Genomic DNA, 20,871 nt, shown 5'->3' with positions numbered 1-20,871 from the left:
TATATATATGTGAGTCAAGATACAAAGAAAATAGAATAATGTCCAAAGAGATTTTGTGGATAATTTCTAATATGGATTAAAAGGACCAAAAGGTAAGACATAAAACATTCAGACTTGTACTGCCATAGCAATAACCATAACCACATGGCTGTTCACATTTAAGTTCAGTAAAATTAAATTTAAAATTCCATTCCCAAACTACATCCATTTTCAGGTGTTTGGTAGCTACACATAGCAAGTAGCTATTCACACTGGACAGCATATACAAAACTATTATCTTTGCAGAAAGTTCTATTGGCCATTGCTAATGTAGACATCCACTAATATCTAAGAAAACAGCATATACTTGATAAATTGACCACTACTCAGTAAGAAGCCTGACAAAAAGTGGTAGGGCATACATTTTCATACTGAATTCTGCCAAGAATATAGGGAAGGAAGGGGAAGGCTGGGTGTAGTGCGCTCTGTCCCCCAGAATTCTACACCAGAGTTTGTAAAAGGGAAAGTGACCAAAAAAGGAAAGTTACCCATTTTGCTAGCGTCACAATGCAGCTGATGAGAAGACATAGGTAATTTGTTAAGGTAAGATGCACACAAAATTCATCCTCCATTTGTTTAACATATTTATAGAGAAGTAATTGTACGCCAAAGACTGAATGAACAAGAGGGTGGACCATGGAAAGTGTTACAAATTCCAGCATCCAGATAGAACCAATGTTTAAAAAAATTCTAAGGATAATGGAAAAGCCATTTCCCAATTAGCTCAGAGAAATTAGACTAAAAGGAAAGACTGGCCTGAGATTTGATACATCGCGTGGTAACATTAATGTACAGAAGAAAGCAGTGTTGTCTTTCAGTTTATTTCCTCCTCCATCCAGGAGCATCATCTAAATGGAAAGTTTAGAACAGACCTGGTTCGGAGGGAACTGAATCCCGAGATAGGCAAGGAGATAGTGGCAAGCACATCAATACTTTACATGACTGAGTCAGCAGGACCAGGGGCAGGAGATGATCTGCCTCCCCTTGGCAGAAGGTGATCTCCATTGTTGTTGTATATCTTTGTAATGTGGTGAGAGGACCCCAGGCAATGCCCCTCATCAATGGCAATGACTTGAAGGCCTGGTTGTCCCCTAGCAGTGCATCCCGGGTGTGCCACCCTCAGGTAGTGCTTGGCCTCACAGAGCCAGAGGTTCCTTGGAGATGGGGGATGCGGTGAAGGGAGGGACTGAGCCTGCCTGGTTTGTGAGTGTACCAGGCCAGTCTGGTGATTCTAAGTGCATTTGTCCATTTATATGGACATACATGGGGCAGGGGTGGTTTTTCTACAAACCGTTATTTTCTACTAATTAATCTCCCATTTAAGAGTCAACCTTGCCACTACTGAGGTAATGCAGAAAAAACAGTAAATTGCCCATTTGGTCTTAGGCCAGTCTTTTTCTCATCAGCAAAATGTGGACCTTGGTATAATACCTTACAACCAGATGCTAATACGAGGATTACATGAAGTAACACTTAAGCACTTAAGGTAGATTCTAGCTTATCATGAGCATCCAGTGAGTGATTTTGACCTTGAATGAATCGTTCCCCACCCCAAGAACTAAACAAAATAAAATGGGGCCTTTTTGGGCCCCAGAGATGGTGTTGGCTGGGCCAATCCAGGTTGGAGAATTGGTCAAGGGTCTGTGGAAACCTGTGTCACTGTGGAGAGAGGGAAGCAGGGACCCTCTGCAGCCGCAGAGATATTTTTGCTGAAGTTTCCCTATGCACACTGTACTAGAAAACTTACAAATTGGGTTGGGAAATCAGTTATTAACTTCGTAGAGATCTAAAGAACAAAGTAAGAGCCAAAGATGGGATACAAAGATGGGATTTCAAAAACTACAGATCAAAAAGCTGTGGAAAATCTAGAAAGGACTGTTCAAGTGAAGCGAATACTTCATGAGGCGAAAACAAATCCCTTAATTCACCAGGTCATTAAAAAAAAATCCACATTATTGAAAAGGTTTGTTGAGGATTAGTACCGCGGGTGAATGCCATGGTCACAGAATATTTTAATTTCTTTGTAGAACTTGTGAGAACTCTCCAGAATGTGGCCCGGTGTTAAGTGGGGCAGAGGGTAACAGTTGGGAGAATGATCGCTGGTCAGATCTGCAGCTGTGCCCAGAGCGCTGAATAATGGATTCGTGTCCACAGGGAGCAAAGTCTCAGGTGCCTCCAATAAAAGGTCATGTCCTTAGCCCCCATTCCTCCCGCATTCTGGTAAGAAATGCTTCCCAGCTCTGAGGATGAAACAAGTCAGCGACCATTGAATCAGGAATTTAAAAACCTGCGAAGCTGGAAGTCTACGAATGCCCAGGAAAAAACTGCGTCCGGACCTGGGCGGGAGGGGTGAACTGGCGGACAGGAGCGGGACCTGAGTGCCCTTAAGCGGGGACCTAGCTAAAAACACTGAGTCGCCTAACCGTCCAAATGAAGGCGGTGTCTATCATTGGGAGACGGGTACAGCCTGCCCGGGGGCGTGAGGGGTCCCGGGTCCGCAAGCACTGAGAGTCTCTGGTGAGGCCCGGGAAAGGCGCGCTGGAGAAAGGACTGGAGGAAGGGGCTGGGACGGGGTCTGGAAAACCCAGAGACACGCCAAGGGTATGCCAAGCGCGTTCTCCACTCGGTCACGTAGGCTCTCACGACTCTTTCGGTGTATGAATTAAACGTGCGGGGGTGGAACCCCTTCCGCTACTCTCAACCCTCACGCGCGATTGGCGGAGTCGCAGCAGCTGGTACCCGAACCCGGAAGCGGTCAACAGCAAGGAAGCAGAGCTGCAAAGGGATTGGCAACGTCAGGCCTCGTGATCTTCTCGGAGACACGCACTTCCGGTTTCCTCTGGAAGTGGACTGAGCTCCAGACCACGCCCTCGGCAGAGGCGGAAGTGCAGTTACCGCAAGGCGTTTAGTGTCTCCTCCAACTCCCCAGCCTAGCCTTACCCCTGGGCCCATGGCCGCCTACCCCTACCGTCCGGGCCCCGGGGCCGGCCCTGGCCCAGCCCCCGGCCCAGCCGTGGGCGCGGCGCTGCCGGACCAGAGCTTCCTGTGGAACGTCTTTCAGAGGTGAGGTCCGGCGTGCGGGCGCTTGCGGGAGTCAGCCGGCCTTCGCTCCTCCACCCCTCAATCCCCGGCCTCCCCGCAGCCTCTCCACAGCCTCCTGCCCAGTTTTCCCCCGTTGCCTCTCCCCGGCCTTGCTCCCTCCCATCCCACCTCCGCCCCGATCTCTCTAGCCTTCACTCTGACCTGCTCCGGCCCTCTCCCCTCCTCTAGCCTTTCCCCGTCCTTCTGGCCTCCTGCCCCAACTTCCCCCCACAACCCAGCCGTTCCCAAGGCCTCAGCTCTGCTCACTCTCCCTCCTCCCCTCCAGTCCCTGGCCCTGCCCCCTTTTATCTCCGGGTCTTCCTAGGCGCCGGACCTCTCGGTAGGAGTGGAAACTGCTGAAGACGCCCTTTCTCCACCCCTCCCCCTAACTTCCAGAAACCCTCAGTTGAGGGGCGGGCTCTTGCTGCTCCGAAAGATTCTCCTGGCGATGCTAGTTTTAGATAAACAGAAACAAGACTCTGCCTCAGTGCTATTAAAATGCTAGCAGCAAGGGAAGAAGCTGGGACGTGATGGCTGCCGGAACAGGTGATCTTTACCTGAGGTCCTTCTGTCTGTGGCCGTCCTTCCAGTGAATAAATGACGGAAACTTGGGTGATGCATGGCCAGGGAATGACTAGATTGAGAAAATCTGTTCCTGTTTGTGAACATGAGAGAACCTGGTGCAGGTGGAACTCAGGCCAAGGGAGAATCAAAGGAAAAGGCCTGGGAACCAACTTGGACTTTATCAGGTGGAGTGCTTAGGATGAGGGAGGAGCCCCAGCGTTTCTCTTGTCCCCAGCAGAACAAAGTGAAAGCTCCCTGGGAAGAAACGTGCCAGAATTAATGTTGGATGGACAGTGGGGTTAAATGTTTGTGTTTGCATAGTTTGCTTTTGGTGCACTTCTAATCACCAGATGAAATGGTCTTGATTTTGTAGGGTTGATAAAGACAGGAGCGGCGTGATATCCGACAATGAGCTTCAGCAAGCACTGTCCAACGGTGAGTGGGACTTGGCCATCAGGACTTCTAATCTGCAAGTCCCCCCCCCCCCGATCTAATTATTATTGGCACGTGCTGGAGGCCTGTCTGACTTATTTTGCCAAGTGCCAGTGTGTGTGTGTGTGTGTGTGTGTGTGTGTGTGTGTGGTCGGTGCTGCTGGGGTGCCTTGTAGAGCAACTGTGTGGATCAGCCTGGAGAACTGCTGTTTGAGAAGTACAGGTTGGAGGTGTAGGTTTTAGGGAGGGATAGAAGTTTAGATTTGTACAGCAGATAATCCTTCCAGTATCTTGAAGATTTTGAATTTCTTAGGTAACTGATGTTTTCGACCCTCCTGGAGAGAACCACCAAGGTCCCACTGACCACCAGATTGGGGGGAGGTGGTCTTGTCAGTGGCAGAATTAGAAGCATTCAGACAAGGAAGAGGGTTCTTGTGGGTGGTATGTTACCAGCTGTCCCTGGAGTTGAGTTTTTGCCAGTGTCAATCCACACTGTTAATCCGTGGAAGTCCTTTTAGAGATCTTTTACTTTATTAAATGTCCTGACTCGTGTTGTCCTTTTTTTAATCCCTCAGATGCACTGTCCTTTCTGATTCTTACATTTGTAGCTTGCCTTACCACTAGAAATGCTAGAAAAGGGATTGATTTTAAGATGTTATAAAGATGTTGAAAGGCTCATTTTTATTAGTTTTTATTAGTGGCAAGTAGTTTGATGCTATAGAAAGACTGGAGTAGGGAGTGGCAAAGACCAAGGGTACACACCCTGCCTCCCAGTGTTGGGGATGGTATGAAAGAAGCAGCACATACCAGGAACTCAGTGTTAGTGTATATTTTATTGTCTCATGATTTGCATGAAGCTGAAGGTTTGTATTACTTTATTTCCACTATTTAACATGTGTAGGCCACAGATGTCGGTATACTTAATGTGTATTTATATACATTATTTTCAGAAAATATAGAAATTCCATTACTTCCATCTTGACAATTGTGCTGTCTTGATTCTTCTCTGATCATTATTAACCCCTTCTTATTTTTAATTTGTATCCCCAGTGCTTGAGTTACATTAGGGCAAGTAGAAGACAGGGTTGCCAGAAAGATGAAAGATGTGCAGAGCACCTGGAATCCAGCAGGCTACAGTGTGGCAAATCCTGGCTTAAAACTTGGTAAATGTTGACCATAATAGATGATTTCTTCACATCATATGTTAAGTGTGGCAGATGTAAAGCTGTTGGCCAGGATAGTGAGAGTGCCCCCATGGGGTCCGTCTTTCTTTTGAGCTCTTTTCCGGCGAGGGAGGACTGATTTGCAGTCCCCTTGGACATCTTTTTGTCCGTTTGCTGTTTAGTTTGGAGAGTGCCACCCAGGTTTAGGGCTTGTGTGAAACCTGTGCAGTTGGGAGTGATGGTCGCATTCTCTGAATCTGTCCACCTAGGGTGGGCTCAGGGGATCAGCCTTCCTGTATCAAACCCAGGCTCTACCAGTTCCAGGAATGTGACCCGGAGCAGGGGCTTGACCTTTCTGGGTCTGCGTCCCACAGTTACTGGGATGGTAGATCGAGGAGATGCACATAGAGCCCTGGGGAGGGATGAGGAATAGTGGTGTCACTGCCACTGTTACTGGCCAGAGGGCCGCCTCGAGTCTGATGGCTTTTCTTTTCCTCATGACAGTAGTGGTGATGGTCACCGGCTAGTGACCATTCACTACACGTGGGCAGTGTGCCAGGCACTTCGCAAACCTTGCCCCATAGTCAGCATTGTGGTTTGAGCCCCGCAGATGTGAGTGGGGGACCCTCTGTTCTGACCTAAGGGTTAGGCTCCTGTGTCTTCACTAGAGGTGTCAGTACGGCCCCCTGGTTACGCTTGTTGTTGGAGCACACACGGCTCTTTGCTCTGCCACAACATAGTCTTAAACTCCGCTGCTACTGAATCTCAGCTAGGAGCCTGCTTGACTAAGAATCTTTAACAGAATTGTCTAAAGGGTGATCATTCCCCCCTTCTAAGGTGCTTAGAAATCAATACCTGGATTAACCCAGTATGTATTGGGACCCATCTCACAGTGGCCCCTCTAGAGTCGCTTTTCTTGAATTGCCCTGTGGGATTTCCCCAGCTTTTATTGGGACCATTAAACTAGCCCCATGAAGCAGTCATTTAACCTGACAGAGATGGCCTTGCGGTCACTGTGCCCTCTAGTCAGCCCCACAGAAATGACCATGTCACTTGTCCCTGGGAACGTGGTGCCTCTTGTGTACTAAGCAGCCGTGATGATTGGTCTGTCTTGTTTGTATTTTACAAACACAGTTTTTTAAGCAATTAGGTTTTTCTCTTCAAAGTACCTGCTAAAAATTTAGTTAAATTTGTGGTTCACTGGTAACAAGAATTTAGAGTTTAGGAGGTAGCTTCATGGACGTGGCCTCAGACTCCTCACTTTTTTCCTACTTTTCTCCCACATAATTAAAATTTACTTTCATGACTGACTGTCTTTATAAACTTCTTTTTGAAAAAAATTTGTTAATTTTCTTAAATAGATGGAGGAAAAGGGGTGGGGAGACAGAGACAAACATCGATTTGTTGTTCCACTTATTTATGCATTCATTGGTTGCTTCTTATGCGTGCCCTGACTTGGACCCACAACCATGGTGTATCAGTACAACACTCTAACCAACTTAAATACCGGGACAGGGCTTCATAAACATTTTTCTACAGAAAGGCAGGTGATTAACAAGTACAGGTTTCTAGTCCTTTCACAATGTCCCAGAGTAGGTGACAGTATTACCGCCACTTTACTTGCCCTTTGTAGCTTTCACACGATAAAGTCAGGATTCGAATCCAGAGTGCTGCTGGTGCACCTCTGTGTCCCTGCTCACGTTCCGCCTCAGGTTTGCTCCTCAGTCAGGCCCTGGAGCTTTCCCACCTCTCTTTTCATGTTGGTGGCCACATGCTTCTGGTGCCCTGCCGTGTCCACCCCAGCCTCGAATCTCTGTTGCTTCTGTCTAGAATGCCTGCCTCTCTTCCTGGTAAGATGGACTCCACCTACATCTTTGCTTTCAAACCCCTTTGCTCTCACGTTGGTGCGCGGCCTCGCCCCCCCCTCCCCCCAAACAGCGTTTCTTTTTCTTTGATGTGTTCCTTTCTCTTCACCTTCTGTAACCATTTTTGTAGCTGTCTCCTGAACAAGGGCCAAGCTGCTTACTGGATAGACAGTGTTGGTTCTCCTTGCTCCTTGAATTCCTGTAGCTGATATGATTGATGCTGCTTTCAGTTCTGATTTTTCTCTCAGGAGTAGGCTTCTGTTTTCACATTAGAACTAGGCTATTGGTTTACTTCAGGAAATTATTTTTAGTAGTTTGTTGCTGGTGAGCAGTTGGAGTTACAGAACAGCATGGTCTTTCACTTCATTTAGACCTGTGGTTTGGAGTGCTCTCTGTTTAAAGTCGAGCTGAGACCATCTTGGAAAAGGGCTTTTGTAGGTCCCACACACTGAGTCCTTTGTAGAAAAGCCTCCAGAAATGACTGCTCTCAGGACATGTGCGGCCAGTGGGTCTGAAGACAGAGGGGACTGTTCTTGTGCCTTCATTTTAAAATAACTTGTCACGAACTGTCTTGACTTTTAGGTACTTTTTTTTTTACTTTCATGCTATTTTTTGGAAGACCCTTAAGGGAAGTTAATTTTGCTCAAGCCTCTTTTTCGTGCTGTAAGGTTTGCCTTAACATAAGATATTGGTGTATTTTGAGGAGACATTTTTAGCTCTGCTTATTCATATATTCTTTTAAAGGCATTTTTATCAAAATAGAATTTCAGCTTTCTTGGGGAACCCATATTTGAAAGAATGAGAGAAATGAGACCATCCAAGCAGACAGCCCCTGCAGTTGCATCCCTGTCCTGCCCCTACCCAGTGTCATGGGTGATGGTGTTTGTTGCCCAGATGTACCAGAGGGAGTGAGGTTCACCTGCAACCCCCGTCTGCCTGTGTGCAGGTGAGGGCTAACTCAGCAGGCTGGGTTACTCAGAGCCTGCATATTTCCAGGAAGGGCCTGTTGGATGACTAGCTGCCTCTGGAATGTTCTGACTAATAGTGTTTCACCCACTGAGGGCCTTAAGCTCATTTTACCCATTTGCCTGGAAAATTCAGAGTTTGGTGCTGGCAAGCACCTGTCTTCCCACTGGGCATCGGGAGCTTCAGTGACTGATCCCCAAGACAAGCCCTGGGCTCCCTGGCTCAGGGGAGCTCCTCTGGTGATGAGTGCTTCACAATGTCGGATGTACCCAAATGGAGTTCACAGTGTTCACCGTTAGACACTTACACTGTTTTAATTTCCATTAATGTTAACTACTGCAGTGATTGGACCCAGAGTTTCATAGAACATGTTTCTAGAAGGGGCATTTATCAGATCAAAGGGTATAGGCATTGTTGCGCTCTCGGTCAGTATTCAGTCAGCTTTTCAGAAAGGCCGTATTTCCAGTCGTGGCTGATTGAGGCTGTAACTGAAGATGACTGGTGAAACAGGATTTTGCTGAATCTAAAGAGGCACCAAAGTCCTCACACATCCATGTGCTGAATGGCGTCCGGTGCCTGCGGCACTTCCACCCCCTCCTCACAGGTTCCCCCGGCAGAAAAGCCCAGGAAGGCTGGATTCCGGGTCTGCTGCAGGAAAGCACACGGGGATCGCCAGTGACGATGGGGAAAGTCTCCCCCCAAAAAAGATTCTGAGTACTTCGGTATTTCAGTTGTATGTATGCAAGATGTTGTGAAGACTTAACCCATCACATCAGTAAAGTTTTCATCAACCAAAAGTTAAATTTGTGGTTAATAGGACATTTCAAGAAAGAAAACTCTTTGGGAGAGTAAAAAGATGATATATTTGGCCAAAAACTTCACTTGTTTTTTTTCCCATTAGATGGCTCTTACAGCGCTTAGTTGTCTTTAACGTCATCTGAAACAATTTTGCTAGATTGTACTGTGACAGCTGTCACAACAGTATGCATTCTGAAAACTTAGCAAAATTGGTGAATTTTTGTGTAGCCATTTTAATATTGAAGATGGAATAAAATAGCAATATTTTCAGCATATTATGCTTTATTATTTCAGGAAATGTAAAATCGCAACTGAAACAAACAAAAGATTTGTGCAGTGTTTGGAGAAAGTGCTGTGACTGATCAAATGTGTCTAAAGCGGTTTGTGAAGTTTTGTGCTGGAGATTTCTTGCTGGACAGTGCTCCATGGTCAGACCAGTTGAAGTTGATAGCAGTCAAATCGAGACATTGAGAACAGCCAATGTTATACTGTGTGGGAGATAGCCAATATACAACATCCAAATCAATAAAGTTACTGGTGAAAATGAAAAAATGGATGTTTCATTTTACAGAAAAAAAACAAGGATTTTTTTTTGGCCAACCCATATCACAGAGCAGGCTGAGGAGGGAGCAGATATAAATTCCTAAAAATCAATTGCATGCTTGGAGTTTAAGTGGAAAAATGTTGAAGTCCCCTGTGGTGACTGACCACCCTGCAGACTGCAGCTTGTGCCATAAGCATGCATTTGTGCGGCATTGCTCCAGGTTTTAGCACTGTTTCCAAATTATGGGTGAAAAACTGTGTGCTCAATTTACAGAGGAAATAGTAGTGTTTCTGGGTTTTTTGTTTTGGGATTTTTTTGGAGGGTAGGAGGGCTCTTTGAGATGAAGTGAGACAATACAGTGAACATATATTTCTATGTAAAAGTCTGACAGGAAATCTTTTGCAAGCTGGGTGGTTCTGGTGTTTCTGGTTACTGGAAAGAGCCAATAGGAATGTTTGAAGTCACAGCTCACCCAGGAAACCTGGGAGAGGCTCGCTGGGGGTGACGGGCTTGTGGAAAAACCCAGTTGTAGGATGTGGCCTCTGCCTCCAGCAAGCACTGTTGAACATGCCTTACTGGTATTACAGTGTGTTTTCTTATAGAAAACTGTTTTATAAACTATTTAGGTTTTCAGGCCGATAGTTGGGTGCATTTATTTTTTAAATATTTTATTTATTTATTTTTAGGGAGAGGGGAAGGAAGGAGAGAGAGGGAGAGAAACATCAGTGTTTGATTGCCTCTCACAACCTTCCCCCACCCCCTGTGGACCTGGCTTGCAACCCGGGCATGTGCCCTGGCTGCAAATTGAACTGGCGACCCTTTTGTTTGTAGGCTGGCACTCAGTCCACTGAGCCATACCAGTCAGGGTCCGTGCCTTTAATGCTTAATATAACCAAATGTAAAATGTCTGCACATTGCAGCATTTCAGCTTCATTGTGGGTTGTTAAACTTTGATGTTAAGCCTGGGAACCAGGCCACAGGGCTGAGAGTCAACTACCTGTTGGCTGTTATTGCCCCCCCCTGGTTTCTTTGGAGAGTCAGGTCCTATTTGGGTAACAAGAAGGACAAGTGGATGTCCAGGGCCTTCCTCCACATTCCAGGTCCCTCCATCATTGACTCTGCCCAGACCCTTCAGTTCTCAGACTCCCCCAGCACAGCTGGGTCCCCCAGGCCTGCCTCTCTGGGGTGCGCCGTCTGTGCACTCCACACTGCCTGTCGGGGTCCTTGGTCCTCACCACAAGAGGACCTATGTGTGCAGCCTTACTTAGTTCACTTGGACTGCTTTCGTTTAACACTTGTTCCACCAAGTCATTTGCTGACAGCCCAGGGTTGATATGCGCAGTCAGAGTGGACTAACAACCACTCCAGCTCTGCACAGTCAGCTCAATTCGGCCCATGCTCGCAACTCTTCTCCTTGGTCACTTACTCCAAATCAGGTGGCAGAAACACGAAGGAAGAGACTCCAGTGGGGGACTGTGGTTCCTGGCTTCTGGTCAGTGGTGGTCCTTATCTTCTGTGAAACCCAGTTCTGTGCATGGAGCCACTAAGAGGGAGGGAAGGGCCAGCAGGCACGGGTGAAGCAGTGATACTCCCCTGTGGGTGTAATTTTCCTGTAACATAGTTTTGCTTTTGTAGTGGTTTTCCAACAATGCTGACTTTTCCTAATGACTATGTATATGTACTCCTACCTACCCAACCCCCCTCAAGGTCTATGAAGCCTACACAAAGGTGCTGTCCAGAGCTGATGTGTGCCAGGCCTGGGTGGGGCCATGTGAGCCCCTGCTTTCTTGGGAGGACCAGCCTTCCTGGAGGAATGACCGTTGCAGGTGTTCTGAAGGGGCAGTCAGAAGGGGCAGTCAGAAGGCAGGAGCAGAACAGATGGATTTAACTTCGCTCCCTAGAGTGAGGGGCACTCAGGGAAAGCTCCCTGGAAGCATGTCACCTGAGGCCTGAAGGCGGGTAGGAGTTGGGTAGAGGATGTGTGTGTGTGTTTGCAGGGGTACCTGTGAGGGTTAGAAACCTGGACAAGCCCTGAATTGGGTGGGCGTGGACTTAGGAGGTGCTCCAGAGCCCAGTGTCCCTGAGTGTGAGTTGTGGCTCCACCCCAGCAGACTGTCCAGCCCACCACAGCCCAAAGGTCAGGGGTAGGTCTCTGTGTACCACCCAGAACTGAAACAGTTGTATATATAGAAGGGAAAATGGGCTGTTTTTATATAAACGAGGCATAAGCAGAAATACTACTTTTCCTCCATATTAAAAGCTTTTTCGTTTACTTTGTTTTTACTGAGTGTAAAAATCAGTAAAAGTACAAATCACTCTCTCTTACTTTTCTTCCTCTTTGTTTTCAGGCACCTGGACTCCATTTAATCCTGTGACCGTCAGGTCAATCATATGTAAGTGAGCGAGCTGGCATCCTGTGCTCTCCTGAACTCTCGTTAGGCGTGGCCTTCATCCCGCCCTTCTGTGCCCGCACTGACTCTTTTCTTTAATCCTTGCCCGAGGGTATGTTTATTGATTTTAGAGAGAGAGGAAGGGAGTGAGAGAATCAGAATAACGCCTAATGGTTGCCTTCTGTACACACACCGACTGGGGATTGAACCCAAAATCTAGGTATGTGCCCAGACCGGGGATTGAACCAGCAACCTTTTGATACACGGGGCGACGCTCCAACCAGCCGAGTCACCGGCCAGGGCTGACTCTCTCCTGTCAGTGTACATCCGATCTGCCCTTTCAGTTGCCCACCCTGCAGGTTTCCTGCACACACTGGCTGCCCGCTGCACACACAGCCCTCATCCGCCGTGACCTCAGGCTTGAGGAATTCCCTGGTTTTTATTACCTGGAACGTCACTGAATGTAATGTGCTCCTGACCAAACCAGGAGCACTCGTGAAGAGAGTGACTTAGCTGAAGAGACACCAGATGATTTATTATTTCCTTATGGCACTGATTCAGACCGAGTTTTTATATGCATGTATTTTAGCCATTTTGCAATTTTATGTAAATGTAGTTTTAGGTTCTTTTGTATTTGGAGCTGGAATTTGGCTAATTTTTTTAAAAATGAAAGGCAGGTCTTACTAAGGAGACATTAAAGCCAATAGAGTCCCTCCTTGGCTGGTGTGGCTCAGTGGGTTGAGTGCCGGCCTGTGAACCAAAAGGTTGCCAGTTCGATTCCCAGTGAGGGCACATGTCTGGATGTGGGCCAGGTCCCTGGTTGGGGGCATGTGAGAGGTAGTCCATCGGTGTTTCTCTTGCACATCCATGTTTGTCCCTCCCTTCCCTGCTCTCTAAAAAATAAATAAAATCTTTTGAAAACAAAAAGTAAAGCCAGTAGACTGCAGGGGTGTCCAGGCTGTGGCCTGTGGCCCGTGGGTTGCATGAGGCCCAGGATGGCTATGATTGTGGCTCAACACAAAATCGTAAATTTACTTAAAACATCATGGGGTTTTCTGTTGATTACGTGTTGCAGTGTGTTTAATGAGTGACCCAAGACAACCTTTCTTCAGGGTGGCCCAGAGACACCAAAAGGTTGGACACCCCTGATGGAGTCTCTTTCTCATTGAAGTGGCCTCCTCTGGAGTATGTCAGTCCTGGGGAATGGCAGGGACCCCGGGCTCTAGGCCCAGAACTAGGAGCTGGGAATAAGGGGCTCTTAGTTCTGGAGTCTTCCTGGCAATGCAAGGGCACCCGCCAGTGGTTGCACCTGTGTAGAACCTACTTCATTGTGAAGTATTCTTTTTATTGTGACTCTGATAGTGTGTTTTGTTTGCACTTCCCTGTTCATGGGGACCGTGGCTGGGTGACGGTATCTCTGCCCCTCCCCAGCAGAGGGGTTCTTGCCCCTTACTCAGCCAGTGGGCATGACTAGCAGCAACACTTAAAGATTCACTGGCTGAGCACCATTCACTGGTGGGACCAATGGTATCCAGGTCTGCTGGGTGTGTGGGGAGGTAGCTTCTGGGGCTGTGCTTCTTGGTGAATAATGTTGAGATTCTGTTCACTGCCTCCACTCACACTCCTCTCCCTCTCAGCAATGTTTGACCGCGAGAACAAGGCTGGCGTGAACTTCAGTGAGTTCACAGGCGTCTGGAAGTACATCACGGATTGGCAGAATGTCTTCCGCACCTACGACAGGGACAATTCAGGGATGATCGACAAGAATGAGCTCAAGCAAGCACTCTCAGGTTTTGGTAATTCATTTACCTTGATTGTGTAGCATGTTTCATTTTGGAACCTAGGTACCATTAAAGTGCTTTTTACTTTGTTCAACTTAACTGATTTTTAACCCAGTCTGTGTGAAATTTTTGTTTACATCATACAGATTTATATTTTGATGTTACTGGAGACTAACGCAGTTTTGTTAATGCATTTTTTTCATCCAAAATGAGATAAGGGCTATGCAATCGTTTTATCTTTTGTGAATTGGAATGACATCACAAGCACATTGAGAATGTGGCTTTGAAACAGTTTAAAGTGAAGAAGTGAAAAAAAACAGTGTAGGGCACCTTACATTTCCTGATACATCAAAATGCCCAGGAAGATGACACGACGCACATAAGCTGCAGGGCACGTTGCGGGCCTCGGGCGTGGTGTCAGAGTCTGTGAGAGCTCCCATTCTCAAGTGCATGTCAGCGTGTGTGCGTGCAGTGCGGTCAGGAGTGCGCACGTGGTACCTTTCCAGAGGGGCCAGTGGGCCTTCCGATACCAGGGCATGGGTCTGAGAGGAAGTTGTGATTTTTTTTTAATAGAGGGAAATCCGAAATGTTGACAGATTTGTTCAAGGTTGAAGTTACACTGAGATTCCAATTTGGGGCACTTTTACTCAGCCCTCTGTTCACTGGGCCCCTATGACAAAACCCCTTCTATGTTTTTCTTTAAAGGCTGCTTAGAAATGCCTCTTAGAAATAAGAAAAGTTAGATTGTAACGTACAGATTTCTAGGTATTTCACGTATAAACTACATTTCAGTTCTTAAGGTTGTTAATACGGTCCTGCCCTCTCCATGTTTCTCTGATCACGTGCTTTACAGCTCTCTTTGCTTTCTGTCATTTTTTTTTCTTGTGAACTCAGACATAGTATCAGGTAGAGGCTGTGGGATTGCACAGGAAGCCTGTGTGGTCAGTTTGGGCAGGACATGGACCTCGGGTTCTCTGAGTTGGAACTCGGAATGCAGCTGACCTTGTTCTTCCCTTAGGTCGGGGACCTGGTGGGGGTCCGAGGGAAGTCTGGGAGGGAGCAGCCCAGATCCTGTGAATGGTTTCCAGTCAAGTGACCTCAGGTGTCACAGGTCACAGAACACAGCATTGTCTAACCTTGTGAGGCCCAGAGCCCTTTTTTTTCAGAGTTCACACAGAGTTGTGAACTCTGTGTCCTTGGAGCTCATGGTGGAAACGCTTATGTGGAGCGTTATGACCTGGAACTCTCGGGCCTCCCAGTACCGGTCAGACCCAGGACGCGCAGTGACACGGAGCCATGCAGGTCAGGCGGGTACGCTGCGTGGTCAGGAACTGGCAGGCCCTGCACACATCAGTGCTGAGAGGCTTCCTGATTTCCAACCTTTTTATGAAGGAAGTAAATAATCTTTTGCAGTGTTTCTTCATTCTAAAAAGTTTTTTCCTGTGATTGGTTCTTAATTTTCCAGGGCTTTTCTGAAGCCTTGTTTTTTGTGCAAGAACATTGTCATCCTTTTCCCATATTGATTATTTTAGAATATTTTCATAGTATTAGGAAATGTGCCGCAAAAACGACGTTCTATTCAGTTTTGACCCTTAAGAACAGGTGTCTTGCCTCTGGTAAGCAGGGGCTAAATTTAGCTCAGCAGATGCATGAGGGGGTCTGGGGGGTTGAGGCCTAAGGGGCCTTCTGACCTTGGTCATCTCCGTGCTGGTGTCTCAGGCCAGCCCTGGCAGCACTGCATGAGTAATTGGCACACGTGCTGGATATGATAGTCCATTTGTTTTTAAACTTATTAATGTGTGCTGTATGCCACGTACAGAGACCTAGACATGACAAGGTGCATGGGGCACAGCCCTCACTCCTGGCAGCCTGGTGGCCACAGCTCCTCAGGTGGAGCTGACTCAGGCAGTACAGACACCCCCGCGCAGCTCCACACCCTTTCCTCCACCTGGGCCCCCATCGGCTGCTGAGCCAGGGTAATGTTTATTATGAAAACTTTGAAATGTAACAAACCTCTGTTTACTCATAACTCATTTCCAGCCATTTCTTCTATCTTTTTGCTGCATTTCTTTGTCTCCTCTTTATTCAGAAGCAGAGAGGTGCTTATCTACAGGTTGGTGTATGACCCTGCAGCCTGCATACCTGTCTTAAAGGATAGTCAGTCCCAACCAGGTCTCCAGACTGTGGGGGCCACAACAGAGAGCACCTCCTTTTAATTATTGCTACATGGATTTTTACTGAAAGGACCCGTTAGAGAACTGGCTGCTACCAGATTTTGGCTTCTCAGATAAATATTCTTCTTTCTATGGTTTGTCCACCATTCATTTTTCTGGTCTGATTTCTTCGCTTTTGTTTTTCCGGCAATGGTATTGAGATCCAGGGTCACCGGAAGTTAGTGCCGGGGCAATACAAGCTGCTTCCAGTTGTCTGTAGATTGCGGAGATACTGTGTCGTCACTCTCTTGTCTGTCCTTTCCCATTCTGGGCAGGAGACTATTGCAACCGAGTGGGCATGGCCTCATCCTGGTGTCCCAAGCTCAGCCCTCACCAGCCAGGGTCTCCGTCTTACCTGACCACAGGCACAGGTGCTGGTGTGAGGAGATGAGAATCAGGGGCTAGGAGGAGTGACAGCCATCCAGGACCTGCTGTCTCTTTCTAAGTCAGGCATCCTGTCTTCTACTGAGATTGCAGGGAGGGGGACCTGGATTTAAGTCATAGAGATGTGCAAAGCACGCTGGCCACTCAAGAAGGTACCATCACGTTTGCATGTTTAAATCTTTTTCAGTAAAGTGTTAAGTGTTTACACAGGTAATTAACTGTGACATTCACTCAGACAGTATGGTGTGCATTTCCTTGCAAAGACTACAGCAAGACTGAAAACCAGTAAAAATATTTTGGCACCTGGATCTTGTCTCCTGAATAAGTAAGGATACCTTGGTCACACAGGTAGTGGGACTCAGAGGGGAGGAAGGGGAAGGAAGCAGTTGTCCTCATTTTGTTGGCCCGCTGAGTTGTCCCACACGTGAAGAACTGTGTTCACACATCTTCAGACCCATCTTCCTGCTGGAGATCTTTTCGAGACACATCTAGTAAACTGAAAATGGAATCAGTGGTTTTGAACTTTGTGAAGCTCTCTTACTCTTTGAAATGTTTGATTTCCTAGTCAGTTCATTTTTGTGGGGGAGATACCTATCAATTAATCTGTTTCCTTCTTAGGTTTACATTTTGTTTAACTAGAAGATATCAGTACTATTTTATCTTTCAAAACATTCTCTAGTAATGAGTAACTCAGGGCAGCTGAACTATTCAGAACTTTCACATCTAGGTTAATGAATGTAATAAAATCTATCAGTAAAGGAGTTTTTTAAATGAGTACCCTGTTGCATTCAAGAAACTTGGCCTGCGTACCTTGCAGGGTGGTCTGTGGTGGGGCCACCCAGGGAACTGCGGGTACACTGTGAACTAGTGAGTTCACAGGATCCTTCAGCTCACGGTGTGTGTGGTCCAGCCTCCGGTTCCTCCGCACCCTCCAGGAAGACACTCTGGACAGTCAGCAGTGGTCACTGCTGAATGGCTCACGTAGCTTAGAGTACATTGAATGAATGTGCACCATGTGTTTCCCACGCAGACCAGAGCGTTTCTTGCCAGCTGTGGTAAGAGGCATGGTCTGTTGGGGAGGAGGGCGAGTGTGGTGCTCAAGGAAACACCTGCTCTCCTGGCACTGTATTGACTCTGATTCCTTTTCAAGGCTACCGGCTCTCTGACCAGTTTCACGACATCCTTATTCGAAAATTTGACAGACAAGGACGGGGACAGATCGCCTTTGATGACTTCATCCAGGGCTGCATCGTCTTGCAGGTAACTGGGCTCCCCAGAGGAAGAAGGAAATGCCAGTCTGGACTCTGCGGTAAAGTGGAGTCAGGCATATGTAAGATTAGTTCCTAAAGCTTCTAAAAGGTAGTCTTTCCTTTGGAGAAGTAACTCTTTTTGCTGTTACTCAGAGGTGTAAACAGTAGTGCCCTTTCTCTCCCTGGAAATATAGAGCAGTCCATTCAGAAGAAGTGGTTTTCTTTCCCCATATCCAGTGGGTTATTTACATGTATACTCTGCTATTTTCGTTGTGTTTTTATTCTGAGGAAATGGGCAGCTTTTCATGTGGTCTTCCTACTCCCACCTTCCTGTGTAAGGTGAGCTCCAAATCCCCAGCCTGGGTCCAGAGCTCATGGGCCCTTGTGTGGGAGTTGGTGCCATTCCTTCCAGTATCTGGTGGAGCTCATGGGTCACGCTGAACCCTGCACGTTCCATTTTCCCACATGTTTCTGAGATACCTGTCCTATGGAAAAAAAGAATTAACAGTAACAGAGACAACAGTAGAATGAACTCATGTGCCCGCCCATCACTCACATTCAGCTGTTTTCACTCATGGTCAATGCATTAGAATAACAGTATAACTTCCTCCCCTATTATTCTGAAGCAAATTCCACTTACGGAAAGAGAATGTTTTTTCCATCAATATTTTAGCAGAACCCATCTCATTTTGTCAGCTTTAAAGCTCACTGAAGATGTGAACAGCATGAGGTTTCTAAATGTAATTGGGAACTTTTTTAAACATTCTCAGATTTCTTTTTTTCTTGTTAAAATGATAGGCCATTAAAAGTGAAGTTTCTGATTTCCTTCCCAATGAATCTGGTGGGTCATTGTCTCTCCAAGTCCAGGCCTGTTAACTCTGAAGCTTCAGATATGTGAGATGCGAGATCTTGACCTTGTCTGTCTCTCAGGGTCTGCTGAGGTTGAGTTACATGTGTGCAGTGTTTGAACACACTAGAAAAAGGTGCAGTGTAAAAATCTCATTAGGATATGTATCTGATTTGCTTAGGATTTTCATTTGAGATGATTACATAAGTAAACATATGATCCTTATTTTTCTGCCTAAGCAAAGGTTACTGCATATATGCTCAGCAGTTGAGGTAATGTGGTAAATCCCCTGAGAAGCTCCCCCTAGGCTGAGAGCAGGCCAGCCACTCCCTCCAGGCAGGCCTCCAGAAGCTGTGCTTGGGGCCTGATTGCCATTTCCTATCCCGCCCACACTATGAGAATGACCCTAAATGCTGGACAGAGGTGAGGGATTGAAAAGAAGGGCTGCAGGCCATAAGTAAAAAGCCCTCAAAATGTTTGTTTTCCTTCCTCTGCTCTTTTCCAAAAAGAAAAAGGCTTTTTGAATATTGTTTCTGACAAAATAACATGAAAACCTATAGAGCTTTGACCAGTGTGGCTTACTTGGCTGGGCATCGTCCTGCAGAGTGAAAGGTCACCAGGCCATTCCCAGGCAGGGCACATGCCTGGGCTACAAGTTCAATGCCTGGTCAACGTGTGTACGACAGGCAACTGGTCTATGTTTCTCTCTCACATAGATGTTTTTCTCCCTCTCTTTCTCCCTCCCTTCCCCTTTAAAAATTAAATCTTTTTAAAAACCTTGCAGAAATCTTGGAAAAATACAATTAAAACATAAAAAAAGATTACCCGTTGTTCTTCAAACCAGACTTAAATGCTACTGGTGGTGTCTGTCATTTTGCTCACATGCTGGAAGGCTCCTCGCTGACGCTGAGGGGATGGTCACCTGTGTCAGGCCTCGGGGAGACTAGGGCAGGCACAGCCCACGTGGCCAGGCTCCAGCCTTTCTCCGGGCCCTGCTCTGGGCAGCTGGCTGGCCACCAAGGTCATGATGAACCCAGGCTTTGACTTCTGCTCTTGGGTACCAGCTCCTTTCTGCTTTTGAATAGTCAGACTTGGGGTGAGGGGTCGGCAGACAGAACATGGTGGGCAGGATAGACCCTGAACTGCTGTGGGGGGACTCGCTGTTCCACGCTGTGTGCTGAGCATCACCTGCTGGGGGACAGGCCTGGCTTGGGAAGTGGGCAGGAATCCCCCACCTGTGCTTGGCTGCACTGGTCTTTGTCTTGGTGTGGAGACATGAATGCTTCCAAACTGGGCTTCCGAATGTCTTTCTGCCAAGTTCATTTTGTTCCTTCTCTTTAATAACAAAATCTAAATGCCTGTGGTTTTTTTCCCCCAGAGGTTGACAGACATATTCAGACGCTATGATACAGATCAGGACGGCTGGATTCAGGTGTCATATGAACAGTATCTCTCCATGGTCTTCAGCATCGTATAACACTGGCCTTTTACAAATAGCAACGTGACTTGCAGGAAAAAAGACTGAAAATGCCAAATCTCTTACATTTAACAAAATGGAGCATGGATGCAGTAGCTGCTGTTCTTCCTTTAGATTTTATATAATTCGTATTTTGGGGACCTAACTGTACATATGTGGATAAGCCGATTAATGTTTTTGCAGTTGTAACAATAGTCATGTTGTCATTCACACACAGGCATTTGATTTGGGACTGTTTGTGCCATGAGGTAACGTATAATAATGGTTCAGGTATTCTGCATGTAAAACATTCATCATGTGCTTTTCTATATAATAGCTCTGATTCTACAGTGGGAAAACTTTTATTAGCCAATAGGAATTTTAAAATTATACAAAACTTGCACAGAAGGCTTTTCATGTGCCTTACTTTTTAATAAAGGGGTTTATTGTATTTATTTGAATATGCAACATAAGCAATAAAGCAATGTGCCCCTTGTGCTGCTCCGTCTCTGACATGCTCACGAGGGAAGCTTTGAGGGGTTTGGACACCCGGAGGTGTCCACACAACTCCCTTACAGAAATGCTTCGATCCTACCGTCCTCTTCTAGGAGTTCGTTTGAATTTCCGAGGACTACTTTGGACATACAGATCCTAGAGTAGTTTAGAGGTGGGTGTTGTCATTCACTCTGAACCCTGTGATGGTCTGCTAGAGTTTTCAAACACAAAAATGAAGTGGGTAAGTGGTCAGTCACACAAGGAATCACCTTGAGCTGTTTCTGCCCCTCGTCAGTCTCCTGACCCCAAACCCTAAATTTGCAACTATAAGCAGCCTTCAGGCCCAAGAATCGACTTCATGAGTTCCACACATCCAGGTGCTCAGGTGACTTCTCCCTGGGTCCTCATGGGCACACTGGACTCGGCATCTTCCGTCTACTGAGTCCCACACCCACACTGCCTGCACCTGGTAACCTCTGCTGCCTCCTTTCCCCCTTCCGGTTCCACACACCGTGGATACTAGTGATGCCTGTGGACACACCACTCCCATTTCTCCCTTGATCTCGGGCCTGTGAAGACCCCAAGCTTAGAGCAAGGGCAGCA

General features: G+C 46.8%; 1 protein-coding gene across 2 annotated transcripts; it reads left to right on the top strand.

The window, feature by feature from the left end:
* Window positions 1-2,892: 2,892 nt before the first annotated feature.
* Window positions 2,893-20,271, top strand: PDCD6 (programmed cell death 6). Of its 2 annotated transcripts, none has more exons than XM_037137369.2 (6): window positions 2,893-3,102; window positions 4,058-4,119; window positions 11,801-11,845; window positions 13,480-13,632; window positions 17,371-17,480; window positions 19,696-20,271. In XM_037137369.2, the coding sequence occupies exons 1-6, from the start codon at window positions 2,990-2,992 to the stop codon at window positions 19,792-19,794; spliced, it is 582 nt and encodes a 193-aa protein (XP_036993264.1). In that variant the 5' UTR covers window positions 2,893-2,989; the 3' UTR covers window positions 19,795-20,271. The 2 variants fall into 2 exon arrangements, with proteins under 2 accessions (XP_036993264.1, XP_036993263.1); XM_037137368.2 differs by having other exon boundaries at window positions 13,480-13,638.
* The last annotated feature ends 600 nt before the right edge of the window (window positions 20,272-20,871 follow it).

This window comes from Artibeus jamaicensis, unplaced genomic scaffold (genome assembly GCF_021234435.1).
Source record: "Artibeus jamaicensis isolate MK-2021 breed Jamaican fruit bat unplaced genomic scaffold, CSHL_Jam_final scaffold_369, whole genome shotgun sequence".
Lineage (NCBI taxonomy): Eukaryota > Metazoa > Chordata > Mammalia > Chiroptera > Phyllostomidae > Artibeus > Artibeus jamaicensis.
Note: the sequence above shows the minus strand (reverse complement) of the source record. Positions and strands in the feature narration are given on the sequence as shown.

Coding starts and splice junctions, on each gene's coding strand:
- PDCD6 (XM_037137368.2), top strand. CDS start 2,990: ATGGCCGCCTACCCCTACCGTCCGGGCCCCGGGGCCGGCCCTGGCCCA. Junction 3,103..4,057: donor CTGTGGAACGTCTTTCAGAG/GTGAGGTCCGGC, acceptor TTGATTTTGTAG/GGTTGATAAAGACAGGAGCG. Junction 11,846..13,479: donor GACCGTCAGGTCAATCATAT/GTAAGTGAGCGA, acceptor TCTCCCTCTCAG/CAATGTTTGACCGCGAGAAC.